Genomic DNA, 12,441 nt, shown 5'->3' with positions numbered 1-12,441 from the left:
GGATAAGCGTTACAAAATGAATCAATGAATGAATGTAGAATAACTATGCAATAAACATGCAAACGATGCAATAAACAGCACGATAACAAAGTAAAACCCAGTGTTTTAAATTCTTTTTTTTTACAGATGAGTCAACATGTTATGATGATGGGAAAATGTACCAAGTTGGAAACCAGTGGCAGAAAGAATACCTGGGAGCGATTTGCACCTGCACTTGCTATGGCGGACAACAAGTGGGTTTTCAGTGCTTATTGATCTTAAATTGATATAAGGATCAGGCTGATTCCTTTCAGTATTGGTATAGTGTTTTGATATCAGCTTAATTCATGTATTGGAAATTGCTGATACAACATGCAGAGATTTCCAATCCATGACAGCTATGTTTGCTGATATTCTTCTAACTACAGTGAAGAAAATAAGTATTTGAACACCCTGCTATTTTGCTATTTCTCCCACTTAGAAATCATGGAGGGGTCTGAAATTTTCATCGTAGGTGCATGTCCACTGTGAGAGAGATAAACTAAAAAGAAAAATCCAGAAATCACAATGCATGATTTTTTAACAATTTATTTGTGTGATACAGCTGCTAATAAGTATTTGAACACCTGAGAAAATGAATGTTAATATTTGGTACAGTAGCCTTTGTTTGCTATTACAGAGGTCAAACGTTTCCTGTAGTTTTTCACCAGGTTTGCACACACTGCAGGAGGGATCTTGGCCCACTCCTCCACACAGATCTTCTCTAGATCAGTCAGGTTTCTGGGCTGTCGCTGAGAAACACGGAGTTTGAGCTCCCTCCAAAGATTTTCGATTGGGTTCAGGTCTGGAGACTGGCTGGGCCATGCTAGAACCTTGATATGCTTCTTACGGAGCCACTCCTTGGTTTTCCTGGCTGTGTGCTTCGGGTCGTTGTCGTGTTGGAAGACCCAGCCACGACCCATCTTCAATGCTCTGACAGAGGGAAGGAGGTTGTTCCCCAAAATCTCACAATACACGGCCCCAGTCATCCTCTCTTTAATGCAGTGCACTCGTCCTGTCCCATGTGCAGAAAAACACCCCCAAAGCATGATGCTACCACCCCCATGCTTCACAGTAGGGATGGTGTTCTTCGGATTGTACTCTTCATTCTTCTTCCTCCAAACACGCTTATTGGAATTATGACCAAAAAGTTCTATTTTGGTCTCATCTGACCATAAAACTTTCTCCCATGACTCCTCTGTATCATCCAAATGGTCATATGCAAACTTAAGACGGGCCTTGACATGTGCTGGTTTAAGCAGGGGAACCTTTCGTGCCATGCATGATTTCACATCATGACGTCTTAGTGTATTACCTACAGTAACCTTGGAAACGGTGGTCCCAGCTCTTTTCAGGTCATTGACCAAGTCCTGTCGTGTAGTTCTGGGCTGATTCCTCACCTTTCTTAGAATCATTGAGACCCCACGAGGTGATATCTTGCATGGGGCTCCACTCCGATTGAGATTGACCGTCATGTTTAGCTTCTTCCATTTTCTAATGATAGCTCCAACAGTGGACCTTTTTTCACCAAGCTGCTTGGTAATTGCTCCGTAGCCCTTTCCAGCCTTGTGGAGGTGTACAATTTTGTCTCTGGTGTCTTTGGACAGCTCTTTGGTCTTCGCCATGTTACAAGTTAAAGTCTTACTGATTGTATGGGGTGGACAGGTGTCTTTATGCAGCTAACGACCTCAAACAGGTGCATCTGATTCAGGATGATACATGGAGTGCAGGTGGACTTCTAATGGGCAGACTAACAGGTCTTTCAGGGTCAGAATTCTAGATGATACACAGGTGTTCAAATACTTATTTGCAGCTGTATCACACAAATAAATTGTTAAAAAATCATGCATTGTGATTTCTGGATTTTTCTTTTTAGTTTATCTCTCTCACAGTGGACATGCACCTACGATGAAAATTTCAGACCCCTCCATGATTTCTAAGTGGGAGAAATAGCAAAATAGCAGGGTGTTCAAATACTTATTTTCTTCACTGTATATTTGTTGTTGTTATTTTGGCATAGTTGCATATTAAAGCAAATAGAGCTAGGTAGAATTGTATCTGTCACAGATATCCAAAGGTATCAGGATTGAACCGGAAGTGAAAAAATGTGAATCGATGCCTCCCTAAATGTGTATATGCTGGTAGAAACATGCAGACATGCAGCTAGTGCTGCATTAGCTTAGTGTTCCAACTGATAACGTTATATGTCTTCACCTCAGGGCTGGCGTTGTGAAAACTGTAGAAGGCCAGGCGGGCCCAGTGACGTGGAAGCTGACGTGCTGCACCCTGTTCACTCTGATGTCTTCGACCGGTACAGAGAAAATGCTCTACGCAAACTGGTCAGTGTTATACATAATATTAGCCTAACAATGTAATCAGCCATTATTTGGCGGCACACAGTGTAATCTTGGTTATCTGTCATTAATTTGTTCCAGAAGGTTAGATTCTGACTAACCGGATTTTTTCCATAACAAATACTGCAAATCCAGACAGCCAAAATGTTAATACAAAAAACATTTTTATAGTTTTACAATTCTAGCTATACATGCAGAAAATAATTATAAATACATATATAAATATATAAATACATATCATTGAGGAATGAAAGGGATAAATAAACATTTAAAGTTACTTTTACCTCCATTGAAGACATGATTGTTCCCAAAGACACAATGTGGCAGCGAGACACCATACGGACACTACCTTCTTGGGTTATTTCTTGAATTCAAGAGTGTTTCACATCTCAATAACCCAATATGGAGTTAAAGAAAGTTGCAAGTGCCAGCATTTGGAAAGAAAAGAAGAAGGCGAGAAACTGAATTTAAGAAATAACTCATGACAAAACAGGAAGATGGTGTCTGTGTGGTGTCTCGCTGTCACTTTGTGTTTTTGGGAACACTGATGTTTTCAATGAAGGTAAAGATAAGTTACCATCAATGCTTGTTTATCCCTTTCATTTGACATTTATATGCATTTAGAATAGTTTAATGTACAACTATAAAAACAGTGTACATTAAGAACAAGACACCTACCGTAATGAACGCTAGTCAGAAAATGTACACAAACTAAGGCAAACTTTTGGTGTACATTTTCAACATTAACCAAGGCAAACGTTAACCAATCTTTCACTGTAAAATTGAGATAACAGATGATAGCGACATTTTTTTCTGCACAGGGAAACAATACTGTACCAGTACTGTATGCCCGCAATCTAGAATTGTTTTCCAGATTTGTCTTTGTATTGCAATTTGCAATGAATTCAAAGTGTAATGTTTTGCTTTTTGCACATAATGAGGCTCCACCTAAATTGTACCTAAACTGATTACTAAAGAGAAAAAGGTACTGCTGCATGCGTTTTACAGTGGCCGCAAAGCAGCTGCACATCGCACCAAATAAGACACCGAAAACCATAATAAGAGCACAAAACAGAAAGCAATGTAAAAACCAAAACTAAGGTCCAACCTGTCATGCGAAACATATATATAAAGTGTTATGAAAGTTATGCATCATTCTTCAATACTACTAATAATACTACATCTACAACAGATAATAATAATTCAATACTAATACCAATCTAATATCACACCTCAGGAAGAATCACTGTAGTCTCAGCATTTTGGCACTCTTTCTCTAACGTGTATTTCATATTGTCTTTTTTTGCATCCACAAAGTTCATTTGTGAATTACATCCAGTGAACATTATAGTAAAAGTACTGTATAATGTATTCATAACACAATATTAATTTGATGGATGAGCCTCTGCTGATATATCAGTTCATATCGGTATCAGTAATGAAGAATATCGAGCAGCTCCAGTAATTATCTGTAAAACCATAGATTGTGCCAGAAAATTCTGCATAACTGAAACTTTTCCTTAATTCCTCCAGTAATTATTTTACTTCTGCCAGTTTAGTCACTGTGTATTTAAAAGAAACCAAAATGATGTTCAGCAATTTGAAGACCATTGCAAGAGTGGGATGACTGACACAACCTGAGCAGATGCTCAAGGCCACCAAGGAGCCCCCAAACAGTTACATCATCAGTCGTTAACTAGCCGAATCCTGCTTACATCCCCCAGATGTCCCCAACTGCTACTGGCTGACTATATAAAAATGTTGGAGTTCCATGTTGGCAGACCACTGACTGATTCTGGTTTTCTGGTCCGATTTTGTTAGCGAACAGGCTTTCTTGTTCATGGCGATAGACCTTAAGAATAGAAGAATGTGATTTCAGCATTTGTATTAAGGGACAGTGAGGAACAAATCATTTTGATTCAGACAGAAAAGAGAAAATACATTTCACTAGCTGCATTTATATGAATATTTAATTGGCTCTCCGTCCACTGTTTGAAAGGTATCTTGAAAAGGGGTTGTGTAGATTTAACAAAGGCTGTGTTGAGATACAACTTAGGTGGAGCTACATACAGTAGTTACATAAAGGTATGTTTGGAAAATCAATTATCTTGCATAACAACCAAATAAACCGTTTTCGCTTTTCTTCTCGTCCTTCCCTGTGCTACAGAACATCCAGTGTCCAATTGAATGTCTGAGTCCTGAGTTGCTTGCAGATGCTCAAAGCCCCTCAAAGTAGAAGTGAAAGGAGGATGGGGATGTGAGACACCTCACAGCATCACTGCCACTTCAAGAAGGATGCCTCCTCTTGCAGTCAAAAAAAGAGGACATTTCTATCACGCACGTGCCTTAAAGGTTACCACGTTAGTGCCTTGAGCCAATTTAACACCAAACTCCTCTCAAAGATCCAGACAATTCATGACTTTCTGCCATGAAAACATGAATACTTTTTGACATAAAACAGCCTGAGCATCCAAAGAGAGACACACACATTTGATAGAGTACTATTGCAGCAAGTATGTTATACATATACTAGTATATATCCTGTTAAACTCACACAATTCTCCATGACTTTCCAAAAGGTTATGATAAGGTTATGAAGCACCGTTCCCATTGTATTTACTTTGTCGCTATATAATGAAAGGCTTTCAAATATTGCAATTCAGTGCATTCATCATTGATAGGAATCATAAAAGATAGTGTCCTGTGTGTCTTACTGTGGTAAATATTCAAGAACTGGTAATAGCAAATGCTGGTAATAAAAATGGCCTTTAAAAGATAAGCACTGTTACTTTTGAGATGCTATTAAACCCCACTACCTTGCTGCCATTATGCAGCACAGGCTCCCCTTCTCATGCCAAATGTATTCTTTCAACTGCGTAAAAAAGCCAAAGTTGACTGACCAAAAGATAAATGTTAACCTGTTGTTTGAAAATGTATTTGAGAGGTCACCCTTATTTTGAGGTGAGATGTATTTTAATTGCTGAAATGTTGCCATTTTGTTTTATTTATCCAATTTTGATCAATGCTATTTCAGGGTTGTATACTTTTTTTATTGGTTGGTGCCAAACTGAACTACTGTGGATCTTTTTAATAAACAGATAAATCCAAGTCTCAATCTCTTTTTATTATTTGTGACAGCAAATGTGATGCAGTCTGTGTTTATTGCTACGCCCTATGAAACATTCAGACATAGTTTTGCACATAGTTGTAGTTATTTTATACAACTTATAAATGGTTATTTTATTTACTTCAATATAAGCTTACTTGTACTGTGGCATATACGTATACAGAATTATTGTGTGCAAACTGTTTAAATTGTCTGATGTTGATTGTTGTAATTACAGGGCCGCATGGTGGACGAGTGGTTAGCATGTTAGCCACAGATCCTGAAGACCTAGGTTCAAATCTCCGCTTGGGCATCTCTGTGTGGAGTTTGCATGTTCTACCCGTGTGTGGGTTTCCTCCCACATTCCAAAAAAATAATTGGCGACTCCAAATTGTCCATAGGTATGAAATGTTAGTGTGAATGGTTGTTTGTCTATATGTGATTGGCTGGCGACAGCTGGGATAGGCTCCAGCATACCCGCGACCCTACTGAGGATAAATGGCATAGAAAAAGGATGGATGGATATTTCTATTTATAGGCTTGTTCACATGATTTTTATTTTGTGGGTATTAATATTGTTGTGCAGTGTAGTGTCGTTTTTTGTTTGTTTGTTTTTTGCTTGAACATTGTCATTGCAGGCTGCTGTTCAAACCGGCAAAATGCTAACAAAGGCTCGTATTTCTTATTATATTTATTTACCACCTCTGAGTTCAGTGCATCATCATTTAACACATAATAAATGTCAAAACACCTCGTATTACTGTTACTTTGACCTAATTTTCAGTTGGATTTCCCGAGTTTTATTTTGTAAATGTACTGTAACGTACTGTACCTGTGAGTATTTTGAAGGAGCAGCAGCGGAAGTAGACGGTTCCTTGACCCCGCTTTGAGGAAGTATACTACTAGAGTGCTGTAGTTTTAGCGGTAGCTCTTTGGTCAGCTCAGGAATAAACATGGACAACCTCTGCATTGACAGTTTTATTCTAAAGCTTCATGATGTGAACGCGGTGAAGTTCGGAGAATATAAACTGAAGAGCGGCATGATGACGCCCATTTACATCGACTTGAGAGTACTCGTGTCCCATCCACGCCTTATGAATCAGGTACACACGTGCCACGAGAAGTCTTGACGTTTTGTGTTTGTATATATTTACACTTTGTGTTTTTTCGCGTTAACATTTTCATTCGAAACCAGAGCAAATGGGACACTCACTTAAGCTTATTATCTCTGCCGTGCTTGTGTCCACGTAAACAACAAACAAGTTACCTCACTTTTTCCAATGCATTGCGAACCTAGCTCTGTTAGCCTGTCAGGTTTTCAGGCAAAAGATTAACATCGTTGTTACTTACTCTTGTGGTGTGTATTCCATCAATGAAATAGCATCATAGGCACCGATAAGGCTATTTTTGTTTGGACACTGTAAATCTGTGCTATTGAATTACCTTCACCTTTATCATGATTGTTTCAAGATCCAACCATTAAGAACTATGTAAGTCCTTGAGTATAATGTTACAGCCATGTTACATTATTTATTATATTTGCAGGTGGCAAAACTCATGTACCAAAGAGCTCAAGATGAAAGACTTGAGTTTGACACAGTGTGTGGTGTTCCATACACAGCCTTGCCAATGGCCACTATTATCTGCTCCACACATGAACTGCCCATGCTAATCCGGCGCAAAGAGGCCAAGGACTATGGTAGGAGACTAGAAGGATAGACACGCTTGACATATAATATGATTGTTCAATTATATAGCTCATGTATTGTATTTTGTGTGCAAGTGTGCTTAATGTTGTGGTCGACTGGTATTATACCGTATGTGGACTAACAAATAAAGTACATTGACTAAGATATTCTAACATTACCACCAAGTCTCCTTTCTAATTGTATTAGGAACCAAGCGTCTCGTGGAGGGCTCATTTAAAGCAGGAGATACATGTCTTATCATTGAAGACACGGTGACCAGTGGCAGCAGCATCCTAGAAACGGCTGAAGTGCTGTACAAAGAAGGACTGAAGGTGCAGTAGGACAACATCACTACCATAATTTATACCAAAAGTAAATTGATGTCTGACCCCGTTGTGTTAAGCAGCAGTTTCTGTAGTTAGGAATTAGTTAACTCCTGGTGTAAGACAAAATATTATAGTTAAAACACAGCACAAGTCGTGATGAAGACGGACACATGCTGCTTGTATTTAAGTGAGCAAGGTACTTTGTAGTTCCTGAAAAAAGATGCAAGGTGAATAGATGGAATGGGGCTCTACAATTTTTATTTGTATTTGCTTTTCATACTTTCCCCTTTCATACTTTCTTGTGCTGGCGCTAATTGTGGGGTGCCATCTTGCCGTATGTACAGTGCCTGTTAGATAGATGCTGGCTTTATTGTTAAGTATCCCTCAAGATAATGTAACATAATAAGATGTTCCTGTGCGAAAGGTGACAGATGCCATTGTGCTGATGGACAGAGAGCAAGGTGCTGTGGACATGTTGGCGTCAAAGGGGATCAGGCTCCATCCTATCATCTCCATGTTCAAGCTGCTCAATGTGCTGCAGGCCTCCCAACGTATTGACACAGAAACAGCCCAGAACGTGCGCAAGTTCATCTTGGACAATAACACTTTTAGGTGTTGTATAAAACTGCAATAACTTTTTCTCCATTTGCAAATGCTGTTATCAGTCGCGTTAAAATGTTTTGACATTTTTTCAGATCTGAGGAGCAGAATGGAATTGATGTCCCTGGTTCAAAGAAACAACATGTGGAACAAAACCTGCACCTGAGCTATGAAGCCAGAGCCAAACTTCCAAGTATGACATACAGTATGCCTACAGCATCGTGCAAAATTCTTCGGCCACCATTAGTTTTCTTGTGTCTGCATGCATTTGACATGCTGCAGATGTATCTGGCAGAACATTGGTACATGGAGTGAATTGAGGGGGGCTGAAAGTCGATCCTTGTGGCACACCCATCAGGTTATTAATTATGGAAGAAGTAGTATTATTGACACTGCTTTCTGTCTTTCAAATATGATTTTAACAACATAATTGCAGTTGGTGAGAAATTATATGTAATTATACATAACTTTTTAAATACTTTGGCCACTGCCAGAATAATACTAATGGATATGTAATTGGACATATCAGCTTCAAACATTGGTGTTGTTCCAGTACAGTTGTCACATTTGTCATCCGCATCAGTGAAATGTTTTTGTTTTGTCTGTAGATGTTCAGCGTTTAGGGTCAAAGCTATTGACAATCATGGTAGACAAGAAGTCCAACCTTTGCCTGTCTGCTGATGTTTCAAGCAGCGAGGAGCTGCTCCACCTGGCAGATACTCTGGGTCCAAAGATTTGCCTACTGAAGACCCATGTAGACATTCTAAAGGTAGTAGCCAAACTTGTCCACCATTCCTGGAGGATTTTGTTTAAAAAAAATAAATAAATCAACCAATTATGAACTTCTGCTTCTTGCTATCAGGACTTCACTGTGGCCTTCAGCCAGAAACTCCAGGCTGTTGCTGAGAAGCAGAACTTCCTCATTTTTGAAGATCGCAAGTTTGCTGATATCGGCAATACAGTCAAGCATCAATATGAAGGTGAGAAGTTGAAACTTGATGGTCAAATAAAAGGCTTTGGTTTATGTTGCATGAATAACAACACAAATTACCTTTATGATTGTTTTATATTTAAAAGTTATGGACACTCTGGCGATACGGGGGAGAAAAAAAAAGAACACTGCACACCCTGATTTTACCTCTAACAGTTATCACAGCTGTGTAGACTTTTGATGTCCTCTTTCTGTTCGTTCTCGAGGTGGTGTGTACCAGATCTCCTCATGGTCTCACATAGTGAATGCCCATGCAGTGCCAGGACCTGGTGTGGTGAGCGGCCTGGCTTCTGTAGGCAGGCCTCTCGGCCGAGGCTGTCTGCTGATTGCACAGATGAGCTCGCAGGGCTCACTCGTGAATGAAGAGTACACAAAGGCTGTGGTAAGCATTTCAACTTAGTTCATAGTTAGCAGTAGCCACCAACTACAAAGGGACGGCGTCTTTCCATGACAGTGGACAGAGGAGGAAATCTAAACACTTTGCCTGTTCTGTGCCAACCATTGACCACATTACTCCAGTCCTACTTCACTGAATCTCTAATTTAATGTATGTCTTGACAGGTAAAAATGGCTGAGGAGAATTCAGACTTTGTCATTGGCTTTATCTGTGGTTCGAAGATCACAAAGAGGCCTGAGTTCATCCACATGACCCCTGGGGTGCAAATGAAAGCTGGAGGTGACTGAATTTACTTTGTTTGCCCAAATATGTACTGTCAATATTGTTTGTCAATATGTACTGTTACACACTACAGGCATTCCTTGTTTTACCAAATTTTGTGGTTACAACACATTACCATAAAATTAGGAAGGTCCAGTCCAACGAGTTAAGTAAAAAAAAAAATAAACGTGGTTCTCGTATTTTCTTCCACTCAGAACTTCCAGGTTGTCACCAGGCACTGAAAAACATTCCTTACATTAAAGCGGTGAAATACAACGTAGTGAAAATATACTAATCGAGCCGCGCATACACACAATCGTGCAAGCTAACCCCTGCTAGAAGCAGAATCTTTGGATTTGTCTAAGAAAAGGAAAGTAAAATTCAACATCGTAAATGCTGACAGTAGATCAATGGCGATCATGATTGGCCGAATTCTTGGTCTAAGCCGTGACCTGAATGAATGTGAATACTTGCAGACGTATCGGGGTTATTTGATGCTTTGCTTTGTTGACAAATAGTGCAGTCATGTAGTGTTTACATTTACAGCATCAAATAGTATCTTTTAACATGTGGAAGCATCTGCTTCTATGAAATGAACAGTGATAACTAAGCAGCCTGGTGGTGTCATTATTGAGACTTCCTCCTGACAATATGCCTGTCTCTCCCTCCCTTGCAACGCCCCTTAAAAGGAATACTATCTTTTTTATTTCATTACTGGTTTAATTTTTGTATTTAATCTTTTTATTACTGTATTTTATGTCCTTCACGTGTGGAGTGTGAGTCATTTTGCTGTTTAATTTAGATATATGCGCCAACTTAATCTGAACAGAACTTGTACGTAGACCAAATCAACATTCTTCTACATGCAGTTGAGACAGTAAATGTTCCATTCTTACTTTACTTACTGACAGAGCCAATTATTTATTTTAGTTTTTAAAACTTCATCAGAGTTTACTGTAACGACTGAAAATGAGTAAAGGAATAAGTCACATAGAACTGATCTGCAAAAGAATGTTTGTCATCAGGTTGGATGTTGTGATTCCGGTTAAACACAAGAGGGTGCTGTAGTCTAAAACAAAATGGCTGATCCTGATCTCATCTCCTCCCCCTTTTTCTCCCACAGGAGATGCTCTTGGACAGCAGTACAACACTCCAGAGGAAGTTATCTACAACAAGGCCTCTGATGTCATCATTGTTGGCAGAGGTATCCTTGAGGCCCCTGATAGGCTAGAAGCTGCTGAGGCCTACAGGAAGTTGGGCTGGGAGGCCTACACAAGGAGGATGGATCAGAGTTCTCAATAAGAGTGCAGCAATAGCCTTCATAACACAAATAATAATTAGGTTTGGGGGAAGACTGACCATATTGTCCACTTCTGATGGGCAGCAGTTCAACATAGCTGGTGGTTGCACACTGGACTGTTCGCTGCTCGCTCCAATTCTCTTCTTCTCTCGGACTTGTGGCATATTTCACTGCCTTTGCAGTATTTCTTTGTACTTTACATTTTTTCCACTCCCTTTCACGTCACCATTTATCTTTATAGAATTGTGAGAAGCAGACTTGCCATGCAAAACAAGATCTTTGGATCTTTGATGCAGTCATTTTTCGAGTCAATAGAGAAGTATTTATAGATGAAGTAATAACTACACTACTTACTAACTCATTAGTTATTAGTATGTATTGTATTAGTTTTTTTTAATTGTATTGTATTAGTTTGTGTGCTACACGGTGATTGAAAAGTAACTCGATTTTTACATTTATTCATATGTTGTAATATTCTCATTTTTTGTGTATGTTCCACGATCTTTGGGAATTACAAGTTCTTGTATTCTTCAGATCGATTATTTTGTTTGAGATTTGAAAGCCCTACAAAAATGATCCACAATGGTCATACTGATACTGCATCAGCCACAGATCCTGTAGCAATGAGTTTTGCATGACAATTCTTGAGCGTCTTAGTGTCAACTTGAGCATGTCGTCCTTTAGTAGTCTTCCACCATCTTTGTACTTGAACAACGGACCTCCAAAGTTATTTTAAAATCACCTTGTAGTCATTAGTGATAACCTCAGTCATATTTTCAGTTGATTTGAGTAGTTTTCATTGATGAAGTAATTAGTAGTTATTAGTAATATATATGAGTATTAGTATATGGTTACTAGTAGTAACCATAGTTATTACTTCATCTTAAAGTAGTAAGTCAAACACAAAGCATCCTCCAGCACAGCCCAATGTCTGCTTTGCAGGTCCCAGTTCCAAACAGTATATGCACCGACTTGACTGCCTTATGAGGGAACACTTTTTGTATACGCACACTTTCATGTCTTTTTACAACTTTAAATAATGTCAGCTGCATATATTCAGTGCTGTATGTTTGGAGCCAATTATCATCATGATTACTGTGAATTATAAAAGAGGAAATGCAGATACTGTCTCATCTGCTCGACTCTTTGCATTGCCACAATAAAATAAAAATAACGGAACTGATTAAAACATGTTCTTGTCTTATTCATGCTTCTCATTTTTTTAAGGGAAAACACAATTGATGCATAGTGGGTTATGGGAATACTTCTGACTGACAACCTGAGCTGTGTTAAAATACTTTGTAGATAAATGTTTCTAATATAGACATGATTGTCTAATTAAAAAATATGTGGACAGTACTTGAAACAAGGAATAGAAATATAATTTGTCATAAGTCTAA

General features: G+C 38.9%; 2 protein-coding genes across 2 annotated transcripts in view; both read left to right on the top strand.

The window, feature by feature from the left end:
• Window positions 1-5,480, top strand: part of fn1a (fibronectin 1a) — a 32,583-nt gene extending 27,103 nt beyond the window's left edge. Inside the window, exons 47-49 of the mRNA XM_058082587.2 lie at window positions 127-233; window positions 2,238-2,357; window positions 4,540-5,480. Of these exons, the coding sequence (XP_057938570.2) occupies window positions 127-233; window positions 2,238-2,357; window positions 4,540-4,608 (296 nt within the window). The 3' untranslated portion in view covers window positions 4,609-5,480. The remainder of the gene's footprint in view (window positions 1-126; window positions 234-2,237; window positions 2,358-4,539) is intronic.
• Window positions 5,481-6,385: 905 nt separating this feature from the next.
• umps (uridine monophosphate synthetase) lies at window positions 6,386-12,215 on the top strand. Its single transcript, XM_058082133.2, has 10 exons — window positions 6,386-6,581; window positions 7,024-7,177; window positions 7,374-7,498; window positions 7,917-8,104; window positions 8,188-8,285; window positions 8,701-8,861; window positions 8,955-9,072; window positions 9,290-9,465; window positions 9,645-9,759; window positions 10,865-12,215. Exons 1-10 carry the CDS (start codon window positions 6,432-6,434, stop codon window positions 11,041-11,043), a joined length of 1,464 nt encoding a protein of 487 aa, XP_057938116.2. The 5' UTR covers window positions 6,386-6,431; the 3' UTR covers window positions 11,044-12,215.
• The last annotated feature ends 226 nt before the right edge of the window (window positions 12,216-12,441 follow it).

This window comes from Doryrhamphus excisus, linkage group LG12 (assembly GCF_037039965.1).
Source record: "Doryrhamphus excisus strain RoL-2023G ecotype Guam linkage group LG12, RoL_Dexc_Guam_v1.1, whole genome shotgun sequence".
Lineage (NCBI taxonomy): Eukaryota > Metazoa > Chordata > Actinopteri > Syngnathiformes > Syngnathidae > Doryrhamphus > Doryrhamphus excisus.
This window is presented reverse-complemented; position numbering and strand designations above follow the sequence as displayed.

Coding starts and splice junctions, on each gene's coding strand:
- umps (XM_058082133.2), top strand. CDS start 6,432: ATGGACAACCTCTGCATTGACAGTTTTATTCTAAAGCTTCATGATGTG. Junction 7,499..7,916: donor TGTACAAAGAAGGACTGAAG/GTGCAGTAGGAC, acceptor CCTGTGCGAAAG/GTGACAGATGCCATTGTGCT. Junction 8,286..8,700: donor AGCCAGAGCCAAACTTCCAA/GTATGACATACA, acceptor TTTTGTCTGTAG/ATGTTCAGCGTTTAGGGTCA.